This window comes from Siniperca chuatsi, linkage group LG4, assembly GCF_020085105.1.
Source record: "Siniperca chuatsi isolate FFG_IHB_CAS linkage group LG4, ASM2008510v1, whole genome shotgun sequence".
NCBI lineage: Eukaryota > Metazoa > Chordata > Actinopteri > Centrarchiformes > Sinipercidae > Siniperca > Siniperca chuatsi.
The window spans coordinates 8570300-8583124 of NC_058045.1; the positions used below are offsets into that span (position 1 = coordinate 8570300).

A 12825-nucleotide genomic window follows, 5' to 3' on the forward strand; every position below is an offset into this window, starting at 1 on the left:
AGTATCGACCAATAGAATACCCGAATTCTTGTCTTTGACGTTTTTATCCACCAATAGGAGGCTTTCTTTGGAAGCATTCATTCCCACCCCTCGAGTGAATGCCAGAGAGTTTTTTGATGGCGACAGGTTTGGTAAGTGGGGAAGTTGACTACTTTTTTCGAAGAAATAAAAGGTTCAAACTCATTTCTAACTTTTGCTTTGTGTGATCCGTGTCCTTGCAATTCTAACATGGTGTTTTAGCGGGGTTGTCACGCGTTTTTTTGGTGTCGAATGACAGGTTGTGCTCGACAATGTTTTTTCCGATGTAACGGTTGTTGTTTTGGTGATAACAAGCCTACCCGACAGCAGTTGTGCCTGTCAAAACAAGTCCTTCATTTGGTCAAATCTGTTTTAATTAGTGTGAAAATGTCGTTAAAAGGCTTCGAGGTTTTTCATGTCATTCATTTTGAACGGGACTGAGAGGTTGCGTCATGCCTCAACTTGTTGACATTCTTTTGTTTACAGTGTTAGACCCGACAGCCTCTGGGTTTGAACTGAGGACACTGCTGCTGCTTTTGGGGAGTGGGGAAACAGTAGGCCTGGTCTCCAAACGGTATTTTTGTAAATTATAATACTTTTGAAACGTTTTGCTAACGGTATGTTGTTAGTATATCCGCGTTTACGAAGTCGAAGCAACGGTTGGTCAGAACGTGCAGCGACCGTTGATCGGTTGTCAGAACGCAAATGACTGTTAGTTCTTCCTTGTAAACTGATTAATTTGATGTTCACAGCTTCTTTAATATTTTCAACGATCTTTTCAACTTTGCATGTCGACAAAGACCACATAATTTTCAAATCTGCGTAAAATATTTTACTCTGTCATTGATATTCTTTCACATTTTTTTCAACTTCGTGTTTTCTATTTTCTATACACCACTTTTCAAAACGAATTTCTGCTATTTACCACTTTTGCTACGCAGTTATGAATGAATGAGCTCTGGTACGCATGCGCCAAATCCTTTTCAAGTTTATAAACAAGGCCTCCACGCAGTGGGTCACATGACTAGTCACAGAGATATACTGTGTCGATTCGGAGACAAAGGAATCCCTAAAGGCTGCCTACATTTTCTATTATATTGATGTAATACATGACATGTCTTGCAATGATAATATTCTGTCTGGGGTATTTATTATTTTCTGTGGTCAGAAATCTTATTATGTTATTGTATTTTTATATTCCATGGATCCTTTCATTATGTCTTAATGAAACCATATTACTATCAAAAATCCACATGCCACCATTCAGTCTTATGTATGCAATACAAAGAGTAAATTTTCATTCATTATGAGTGGTTATTGTATAAAAAACAGTATTGTAAATAGAACAGTGCAGAAATGTGCAGCAGTTTCACTTTGTTTGTGAAAGCTCTAATTTGGTCCCTTTTTTGCCTGAAACCAGCTGATGTGGAAGAATATGATGATGGAAGCCTTGTAAACTGACCTGCAGCCTGTTACAAAAAAAAAGGAAACAGCAGAACATTGTGAGAATGGACGAGTCCTTTGATCCACTAAAGTGCAACGAGGACCTGCCTTCCTCACCTGGGTGCCACATGGATTATGGTAAAATCCTAAACCAGCAACAGGTCACATGCTACATATAAGCAAACTGAACTTTTCCACATATTAATTATGAATATTACTGTTGACCTCTCCTCAGATGACATGCCAGAGCTGCAGGAGGTCGAGGAGGACCAGAGGTCTCCAGGGTTATTTCAGGTTGGAGCAGGAGTGTCTCACCAGGAGCTCAGCTGCTCCCCCAGCACCAACTGGCTCGCTGAGCTCGCCAACATTGCCACCAGTCCTCAGAGCCCCCTGCTGAAGAACGCCCCACACAAGAGGTTTGTAACAATATGAACTAGCCTGAAAATCAGATAAGTTTGATGAGTGCATGCATGTGACATAAACTCAACTCATTCCACAAAGCAGGACTGGCAAGTTAGCCAGTTAGAAAATGTACTGTGAAAAATCTTCTGAAATGTTGTTGATTTTTTGCAATCATTGAAGTGAATGGCTCATTGTGTTTACATCATTATAACCGGGATATTGCAAAATCATTCACAGTAAACCTCGCTAACTAATCTTGTGTTGTTGAATAACCCTGCTGATGCGGAACAACAGGATTACATTTGGCTGTCTGTAGATTCTAAATATCACTTTAAAAATATACAGTATCACTAATATGTGCACTTATGACCATGATATATATTTATGACATTGTAATTTTTTTTTCAGATCATCTCCAGTCCACATCTTTGGCAACAGTAATAGTTTACATTCCTATGCTCGTCCCCCATTAGCCAGTAGCGCACCCAACCCATCCAGAGGCCACCTCAGGGAGCGCAGGCGTGTCAGGGTAACCTTTCACTTCCAACTTTAACCTCTGAAAACCTAAGAATCAACCATTCCTGTAGACCCAGTGATTATTTCCTAGTAAATTCTGTATGACATGCATACGGAATTTTTAAATTTATTTTACTGATGGCATTGTAAGATTTTGTTTATTATTTTCAACAGGCCAGCAGTGAATCTGAGTCTGGAGTTTTCTCAATGTCCTCATCGTTTTCTGATGACGAAGACATGGCCTGGTCTCACTCCTGGCCCTCCACAGCCTGGCATTGCTTCCTTAAAGGTGCATACATACATACATACTCATGTATATACTGTATGCATCCACCAGTGCACACGCAGACACTTACAGCTCACCTCAATCACACACGCTGAAGTTTAAGAAGAAACAGTCTTGAGAATTATGCCTCATAGCTTAAGGGCACACTCCACAGTCTAGTGTAAAACATGTGCTTCCCATCGGAAAACAATAAAGGCATTCATTAATGTCTTAAACCTGTTAAGGTTTGCTTCAATAAATAATAGTAATAATAAAAGGAAATAATCACAAATGTAAAACACACTATTTTCCCCCCAAATATGATCACAACACACAATTTTATTTTTATCTTTAAGTCAAACTCTTTTGATATGTTTGTGAATAGACCTGTTATTTATATGGGCAAAACAGTACTGATTGGCTGCCTAACTGCTCTGTCCTCAAAGTGTGCTGATGACAACCAGACATGTAATCAAGATGGAACTTCTACAGAAGCTGTAGAAGTGCTGACACTAATCATTTGTTTACACCTTTCTGAAAGGAGTCTCTTTACAAATTTTCCCATCCAGAATGAGCATGAATTACAAATATTTGTAAAGAAATTGTGACCCCTGTTGTCCAAACGCAGTATTGCATCCATTTTCCAGGATTCTCTTATCAGTGTCAGTATACATCTCTTGTTCATCATGTCACATTGTTGTGTTGATATTCAGGAACTCGCCTGCGCTTCCATCGTGGTCATAATGTCGAGTGGCAGGAAGCTGATGAACTCAGGGATTCTGATGATGACTCAGATGATGAAACCATGATGCCATCCTCCTCCTCTCTTAAAGCAAGGGTAGGTAATGTATTTTAGAAGCTTTTTTTTGTTATATTTTTTTGAAATTCTCTTTTCATCCTGACAGCAATCAATAAATCAAATGCTCTGGGGGAAAAAAAATCTGGTATCTGTGGCTGTTGCAGGCCTGTAATAAGGCCAAATGAAATGATTGGCAAGCTTACCTGACTGTCTACCTACGTACCTGCCTACCATAAATGTGTTTTGGCGGAGTGGCTTTGGAGGGAAGACTGAAGGGAGGGGGTGGGATTTTTTCGGTTGAATACTTTCAAAATCCAGCTGTCTCTTGCTAGTTTCTTCAACGTTACCTACCCTAGTTAAGGTAGGCAACAAATAGTGAGTTTAGTAGGTCTTGAAATGTTTCATAATAATCTGCTATACTCTGGATAACACTTTCCAGCTGTGTACACCTTATGTTTAGTGTTGCTGCATTGCTGACTAGATGTGTGCATTCAGTGTTATGTCAGTAGCCATTACAATGGCTTGTAATGGCCATAAGGTGGCAGCCAGGCTAAAGGGCAGTCCACACCAAGAACGATAACTATAACTATAAATACATTGTTTTTAAAATCGTTCTAACTCAAGTGGATGGCGGAGTTCACACCCTAACTATAACAACAACAGTGGTCGATGGATGGTTCACTCGTCCGAATTTACAGGGCGTCACGTTAAACATGGCAGATGACAGAAATTACACATAGAAAAATGTAATTTTCCCTTGCCTGGGGCCACTGTTTACAGACGTTATCGTTCATCAGTGTGGATGCTCACGTAGTTTTCATTATAGTTATTGTTATAGTTATCATTCTTGGTGTGCATGGCCAACAGTAGAGGTACAGAAAGTGAGTAACTGAGTGCATGAATGAGTCTTGAAACATTTCCAGTGGTGGTCTCATTTAGTATCAGAGACCAAGTTTTTGGGCAATCAGGCACCAAGTTGTTTTTACACCAATTCCTCTTCGGTGGTGAGTAAAGACTCAGTCTTATTGGTCTTTTGCTTCATTTACAGAGATACGGTTCAGAGGGGCTGAAGTTGGTGAGCCACGAAGAGACGGTATCTTTTGGCCAGGCAGTTCTTAAACTGACCTTTGACCCTGGTTCACCTGATGATGGCCTTTTAACAGCTGAATGCCGATTGGATCACCCATTTTTTGTCAAAAATAAAGGTAAAACAAGATCTTTTTAAAACAATTAGATTATTTCTGTTCAAATTAATATAGAAATATCAGCTGCAGGTTATGCTCTTTCTTAAAAACAAAAACAAGATAAATGTCAACTTTGTTGGTAAGAAATGAAAGCAAAATTATGTCAAACTGATTTTATAGCAATATGTGTATTTAGTCTTTGCCAACAGAAGCTTCCACTGACCAAATATTGTTTGCCAAATGCAAACTATTTCGTTTTTTGTTTAAATAAACAGCTTTAAGATCAAAGTATCCTGTAATTTACCATCTGTGTTTTTCAGGGTGGTCTTCCTTTTATCCGAGCCTTACCGTGGTGCACCATGGGATCCCTTGCTACGAGATGCAGTTGGGCGATGTGTGCCTGCCACCAAACCACCCAGATGCCATTAACTGTGATGACTCTGTCGTCTTTGACACTTTCAGAAGGTACACTCTTAGAACGAATGTGGTCTGCTTTGTGTAATGAAGAGACTTAAAGCAGCTATAATCGATATTGTATCCTTGTATGTGTACGCATACTTGGCCAATAAAACTGATTCTGATTAACAATAATGTATGAAATGACAATGTGAAAACAATATGACAATGTGAATGGTGTCGCTCGTTGTGATGAACCTATAGAGAATTATTACCTGAATCTGCAGCTCTCCTCAGCTTTGTAACGAGTTTCAGCTCATTCAAGCTCTAAAAACTCGCCGTACACTACCTGCTCAGCACCAAACGGCAGATAGACACAGATAGCGACGAGCTGGTGAACACAGTGGAGCATTTAGCAGCTGAAGAACCAGATATTTCCCTCAGGAGTTGGTAGAGACCAAAAACAGAGCTAAAAGAAAGCAAATATTGGACTTACATTCACCAGGTGGACAGAAACACGCCTCCAAATAAATGCTAATGTTGCTTTGTAACTGCTGGGTGCGTAAATAGGCAGTTGTTTACTAACAAGTTCGTCATATCAACTTCAAAGGTGGATGATATGTCTGTTGTGTTCACAACATGTTTCCGCTGCCCCCAAGTGGCCAAAAAATCTGTTATTTCCACAGTTATAACTCAATACAATTCTGTTGTCCACATATTAGTCCATCCGTAGCTTGCAGCATCTTGTACACCTCATTAAAGGTGTACAAGATGCTGCAAGCAGGTATTCCTCATCTAGTCATCCTAATCCTCATCTTTTACAAAGAATATAAACAGTTTGTAGAGACTTATATGTCCTCTATCTATATCACTTCAAAAAAAGAGTTAGAAATATGTTTTGTGTCCTAAAAACAAAATGATTGGTTTATAAATGTTACTGCATTTATTCATTATAAAGCATATTTACAATCATTTACATATACAGTATTTGTAGATTTGAGACTTTTTTTTTACAGCAAGAGAAATGAAAATTGTGTGTTGCAGTGCAGCAGAATATTAAAGTGACAGACATTTTTAGATACACACACACACACACACACACACACACACACACACACACACACACACACACACACACACACAACACACACACACAAGAAAAAACTAACTTGCAGGTGGAATTTGACAGATTAGAAACACATAATATTGACGTATGTCTCTCTTTTCCTTCCTTTCTCCTGCAGTTATGACTTCACCCCACTAGATTCCTCAGCAGTGTATGTTCTCAGCAGCATGGCTCGTCAGCGCAGAACCTCCCTGTCTAGCGGGGGTGCCGTCAGTCCAGACTGTGATAAACTTGAGCGCTCCAGCTCCCCACAATCCTCGACTGGCAAATCAAACAGGAGCCACACCTCAGGGACAGCAAGTGGTGCCACACCTACAAAATGCAAGCGGCCAATGAATGCCTTCATGCTCTTCGCCAAGAAGTACAGAGTGGAGTACACACAGATGTATCCTGGGAAGGACAACAGGTATGCAAAAGTCAATGAGGTCCAGTGTACTTATTCAAACTATCATGCATATAGTTGCCTTACTTTTAGAGCAGAATTATCTAATTTAGGTTAATGAATTTCTAAATCACTGTGTCACATCTTAGTCAGTCACATTAGCCTTCCGTTCAATGAAAGAGGATGTGATGTCATGGTTCCAATGTGGGTAATAAATAAATATTGAGCAGAGCGATCACAAACAGTAAAAAGACTATGAGAGCTATGTTACAGTTTGTAGGTAGTCTGGTTGTGTAATGTACTAAACATCATGATGGCACACACTAGAATAATGACATCTCCATTTTCCAAACACATTGGACACATCAGTGTTTCATTGACCAAAAGAGACCTCGGACCTGCGAGTTCCCTGGAACTGGCTGGAGATCACACTCTTTGTGACAGACTAAAAGTCCATGACATTATATGTGAAGCGTTGTAGTTTAACACAGAGATAATGCCTCATGAACCTCTGAGACTCCAAGGGCGAGGATAAAGTAACACGGTAACTTTTGCAGACTAAAGTAAAACAAAAACAAAGTTAGACAGATCCTATAAAGACAATAATGTGAAAAAGGTGAGTCCTTGATCTTCTCTCTCTAACCTTACGCTCCAGAGCCATTAGTGTCATCCTGGGTGACAAGTGGAAGAAGATGAAAAGTGAGGAGAGAAGGATGTACACCATGGAGGCCAAAGCGCTGGCTGAGGAGCAGAAAAGACTCAATCCAGACTGCTGGAAACGTAAAAGAACCAACTCAGTAAGGACCAAATTCATGAACTACAACATCCACATTGTACACTGACATTGCATGTAAAACTTTATCTACCCAGTCTTTTGTTTCAGTCATGTGTCCACCCTACTGTATACCAACAACTCATGTCGTCTTTCAACAGGGTTCCCAGCAGACCTAGATAATCCCCCAGAATCCCCAGCTGCTGGTGTTTTGGCATGGAGAGGTGCTCGACAGAGTCTGATGGACCGCTTGATGCCTCTATGCTCTCCTGTATTCTTGAGATTCAACTGTGATGCCGAATTCTCTTGCTTTTTGTAACCTTAAAACATTATTAGAGACAAACCAGAATTATGAACTATAAACAAAATATGTAATCTAGTCACTAACAGTGCATATATTTTCATATATCTTTAATGTCAAATATGTCTTATTCCCCTGAAATAAGAATGAACCTTTTCAATTATTTCAGGTTATTTCATATTCAAGGTTGAAAAATGAGAGCCTGTGGTGCTATGCTTCAGTATAAAAAGAGCAGTAAACAAGTGTATTTATAATTGTAAAAAGGGGAATTTTAGATAACTTTTTCACAACTGTATTGATTATATTTGTAAGATTCAATATATTGCACAGATTGGAAACCCTTTCATACATTTTGTAATACAGTATATATTCTTCAGCTGAACTATGGCCAACATACTGCCCTGCCAAGTCTTCAGATTCAGTTTTGCCCAACCACCTGGCCATATGATGAGAAGGCTTTCAGCATGTGGTGGTGGGTTTACACTCAGTCACAAAGCACTTCAGGCCAACACTGTAAGTGCTTGTTTCTTTTGCACTTTATATAAATATGTAATCTAATCCTATACAGCCATTGTATACTGGTAGAAACCATTTGTATAATACAGCTAGTATCTTGATAGTTAGCCGTTTGACACAATCATGGCCCAGTAGCCATGTTCTGCTTTCAGGTTGCCACTGAATTTTAAGTGCTTTGTTCATAATGTACAGGTTTCACAGCCCCAACAACCTCTTGCACAAAATATCCTTGTATCATATTATAAATAATTTTTTAAACTTGCATTTTATCCAAGTGTTTGGTTCTTTTTCATAAACTGTAATCACAACCTGTGGGGATGCTTGGCTCTGTGTTTGTCTTTTGCTTTGAATAATTATCGGCTTCCTCCCGTGAACAAGTGCGTGTCCTTAAGTAACACGCTGAACCAGGCACATTTCATCTCAAGCTTTGAGAGCTCTCAATATCCACTGATCTAAACGTCCAACCAGAAAAGCCTGGTGTTTCCAGGTAACAACACAGTTAAAGTGTGTTCTCCGCTAGTCTGCCACATTGAAACCATCATGCACAGATGCTAACAAAAACCTCCCAAGGAGCAATTGTACTGAAGCAGGATTATTCACTCTTGGGCTGCATGAGGACAATGTTAAAGGTTTTAATTGAATCTTATACTTACTGAAACCCTGGCCTCTTCCCCTGGAGATGAAAAAGGATCTGAAAGGAAATGAATATGAAAGAACACATTATCATAAGCTGTTAACTGGAGACAATGTTTCCAAGGAAGACTTGCATTAAAAAAAAAGATATAGTTACATGTACAAGATTAGCTTCATTTACCTTTCTGCCCGATGCTTGCACAGGCATACAATTATAAAACCAATTGGTAATAATATACATTATTATTATCATTGTTAGAGCCAGAGGGCGCCGTCACTCCATTTTTGTTCAGTGAAAGACCTGACGCTTTTTCCCATGACACAAATATCTCCTATCTCAATCCTCTCTTTGTAAAAGATAACATGATTATGAGGTCAACATAGAGATAGCACTGGTAATACTGTATCTGTGGTTTAGGAAACTATAACATCTTGCAGTTGCATAAAGAAATTGCAGTAAATGGTTAGCATTTTATCTTACTATAAGTAACAAAAAAAAACACTCAAATGATTTATGGACATTGGGAAGTTATTTTCATGTTTATGAATATCTTGAGGGCTCTGCTTGTCTGCAAGTACAAAATGGTTAGTCTGAAAGGATGAGATTCATTGCACTGCATGCCTCATGAAATAACAATGATCAACACCCTGCAAGCCTCTCAAGCGTAGGAATCTAATTATAGCATATCTGAACAGGCCACTCCAAAATGATCCGAGTTGAATACTTTATGGAGTATTTGAGGAAATGGAAAGTTGTGTCGGATGTGCTTCTGGCTCAACACTATTTAAGTTTAAATGGAGAACTAAAGAATATAGTAGTTATTGCAGTCAGAAATTAAAAGCATTTTTCAAATCTTGTCAGTCTTGAAAATTAAAACAATGTGTCACTGTCATGAGGCAGATTACGCAACATGGAAGCAGAGTTGTCCATTTATGAACTTGGGAACAAGGCATGCTACTGTAAAAATACATCAGTTGGTTCTTCTCACGTTTGATTTTTTTTAATGGCTGCTGTACTGGGGTTTAACTGACGATTAAAAAAAATGTACCAAGATGCCACCACAGCCAACGTCGCTAGAGAACATATAAAGATATTAATTAGATAAAGTTAGATTTCAAAAGTATTTTTTCTTAAAGAATCATATATTGATGATTTAAGTAAGGCAAAAATAATCATCTAATTCATTTAAGGTCACTGGGTAGCAATCGGCAAAGAAAGGTGTAATTTTGCACAAATGGCATGCATTAATGCACAAGGTATTTTGACAGGAACAACTAAAGATGAAATTAATACTAAAATGAACAATTAGAATGGAGAGAAACTGAGCCAGTGATCATCACTGCTGGCCTCCTCTTAAATCAGAAGCTGCACCTTAATCAAGGATTCCTAATTAGGGACAATTAGCTTTAGTAATTCACTGAGAGATAACAGACTCTCTGTGTCTTTGTTAGAGTTAAGTGTTTGTGTCTGGCAGTCATCTCTAAATGGCATTTTGTTATGGACACGTGGGATTTTTAAAATTTTTTTACACACTGGTTACTATAATTGTTCCACAATTTGACGTATAATCTGTTCAAACAAAACAAGGAGCTGGAGTGTGATTTATACCTGTCTTCATATTTATATTAGTACATTATCGATCACTTTAATGTAGCATTAAGTACTTGAGAGACTCTCGTTGCATGTTCATGCTCATTTGTCACTTGTCTCAAATAACTGGACTGCAGGTTAAAAAAAAAGTGCATTTCTTTTCTCTCATTCTCAACCATCACTGGAAGTGCACTGTTGCTATGCCATTTGAAGAGAGCTGAAGATTTCTGCAGGTTCACTGGATTGTCTACAGTGAGTGGGAAGTATGTGGCAAAGGAGTGAGCGACAATATTTCACTTTTGTTCAGCCCGTTGAGGCTAGCAAAGAACAGTGACTGTTATTTTGTCATTTTCTATCAGTTAGGTAGAAACTCAAGTCACCCAGTGATTGAAACCCACTGGAGGAGCGCAAGGTGCAGTGGTTCTGCCCATCACAGCTGCAAGGGGGCAATACAGAGCAACGATCAGGAAGCAATCCCTGCTCACTGAATTTAACCTTCAATCAGGAGTTGTTGATACAGGACAGTGACAGGATGTTGGTGGAAGTCTGATGACGAAGTGCAGATCACACAGATAAAGCTGAAGCCAAGATTCTGAGGCAGTGAGAAAAACACTTTGATTTCCTGTTTGGACCGAATCAGTGTTTTTACATGCTCAACCCTACTAATCACCTACTCTTTACGTTACCACTGAACTTTCTCCAACACATACAACACTATATTGATTGTTGCTGAATGTGTGTTTTTCCCTTCCTTCCAAACAGCCATTTTTAGCCATGTCAGAGATTTGAAACTTGAGCTATAGGTAATGCGTATATTATAGTGCATATAGAAAATCTACAGCAGATTTACAGTGTGGAATTTGACAACAGCATGCATGAAAAAAGGTGCTGTTCAGCAACAAACTGTGGTTGTACTTTATTACACTGTGTATAACACGTACTGATTGTAGCCTGACCAATATTACCAACAGATATTTGAGTTTAAAAAAATCTTATGTATTTGCAGATATTGTTTTATTTCTTTTACATAAACACATAACATACACAAACATTTTTGATCCTTTACAGTTGTGAAAAATAAATTTCAGTGCTCTTTTGTGGACAAACTACATAATGGAGACACTGTTTCAAAATGACCTTAAACACGTCTTTGGCTGACATTTTGTCAATTGTCAAATTGTGTAATTTCTTGTTATGTATTGGACGACATATACACCGATACAATTGATCTGAAAAAGGCTAATATTGGCTGATATATTGTTCTAGCTCTAGTACATATGGAGAGATACACATGTGCAATACTTTCTGTATAATACAGAAAACACACATTTAAGTGGAAACAGCATTAAAAGTGATTGAGTAAAAACAGTGATCAAGAGCAATACATACCTTCAGTTTAACAGAGCACATACTATATACACGCGAGTATGACGGTATTCAAAGGCACCATAACTTCCCTCCTCTTTTATCTCTTTCCTTCTCCATCTATATTCTATAACCTGTCACACTGCCGTTGTTCTTTTGTTCTTTTATACTGCCCACATCTCTGCCTGCCTATTGCTCTCTCCCTTGTGTTTTGATGCCCTAATTGGATGGTGTGTGAACACTGTGAAAGGGGGAAAATCATTCCATTTTCTTGGTCCACAGGTTTCAGGCAACGGAAAACTGAATTGAATAAACCCCTGCTGATAGAATTTGCACTTTGATCTGACAGCTGAACAACAGAACAGCCAAGAGGACAGAAATCAGTAGAGTCAAACAAAGCTCTAGAGAAGCTGGGGACACAGCCACACCATGGCATACTAATCCACACTAATGCTCATACTGTAGCTGCTGCCCTGGATTACAAAGTTGTTAATGTAGACACATGCAAGCCCAGCTACATCTGGGCCAAGTCACTTTACAGGTGACTGCTTTTGTAGTCCGTCACAACTGTGTGACATAACTTTTTAATATCATATAAAGTAGTGCCGAAAGGATTAGTCAAGTAATTAATCATTTGATCAATGGAAAATGAACCAGCAACAAATATGATAATCAATACACTATTTATTTATCAAGCAAAGACATGACAATCCTAACATACTGATGTTAAGCAAGTACAATATTTAGCATATTCACAATCTTAATTTAACATAAACCAAAGTATTGGAAGAATTTAAATTTTGACCTAAGGATGGCGCCAGATGAGAAGTCAGGGGATTACCAGTGATTACAATTTATCCTGAGGGGAACATGACATCTCAACAACATCCAACAGTTGTTGACACCAACAACCAAAGTCAATAGCACACAATTCTGTGCCAATCCATCCAGTAGGTGTTGAGATATTTGAGATATTTCATCCTTTTCATATTGAAAAACTAGGGACCATGAATGTCTGCTATTAGGATCACCAAAGTCAGTAGGATTAATCCTCTGGGGACTATGAATGTCTGTACAAAATATAAAAGATGACCGACCGACATTGCCATCCCTAGA

At 38.7% G+C, this 12825-nt stretch overlaps 1 protein-coding gene across 4 annotated transcripts; it reads left to right on the forward strand.

Annotated features, from left to right (window-relative positions):
- Positions 1 to 61: 61 nt before the first annotated feature.
- Positions 62 to 8432, forward strand: hbp1 (HMG-box transcription factor 1). 4 transcript variants are annotated; one of them, XM_044193534.1, is made up of 12 exons: positions 115 to 131; positions 505 to 592; positions 1439 to 1599; positions 1697 to 1877; positions 2272 to 2392; positions 2554 to 2668; positions 3358 to 3482; positions 4492 to 4648; positions 4948 to 5092; positions 6268 to 6555; positions 7187 to 7328; positions 7465 to 8382. In XM_044193534.1, the coding sequence occupies exons 3-12, from the start codon at positions 1527 to 1529 to the stop codon at positions 7480 to 7482; spliced, it is 1365 nt and encodes a 454-aa protein (XP_044049469.1). In that variant the 5' UTR covers positions 115 to 131; positions 505 to 592; positions 1439 to 1526; the 3' UTR covers positions 7483 to 8382. The 4 variants fall into 4 exon arrangements, with proteins under 4 accessions (XP_044049467.1, XP_044049469.1, XP_044049468.1 ...); XM_044193532.1 differs by lacking the exon at positions 505 to 592 and having other exon boundaries at positions 62 to 131; positions 7465 to 8432; XM_044193533.1 differs by lacking the exon at positions 505 to 592 and having other exon boundaries at positions 121 to 172.
- The last annotated feature ends 4393 nt before the right edge of the window (positions 8433 to 12825 follow it).

Bases quoted from the DNA above. Each gene is read 5' to 3' on its own strand.
- hbp1 (XM_044193532.1), top strand. From the start codon at position 1,527: ATGGACGAGTCCTTTGATCCACTAAAGTGCAACGAGGACCTGCCTTCC. The intron at 4,649-4,947 runs GTAAAACAAGAT...TGTGTTTTTCAG, and splicing joins ATTTTTTGTCAAAAATAAAG to GGTGGTCTTCCTTTTATCCG. The intron at 5,093-6,267 runs GTACACTCTTAG...TTTCTCCTGCAG, and splicing joins GTCTTTGACACTTTCAGAAG to TTATGACTTCACCCCACTAG.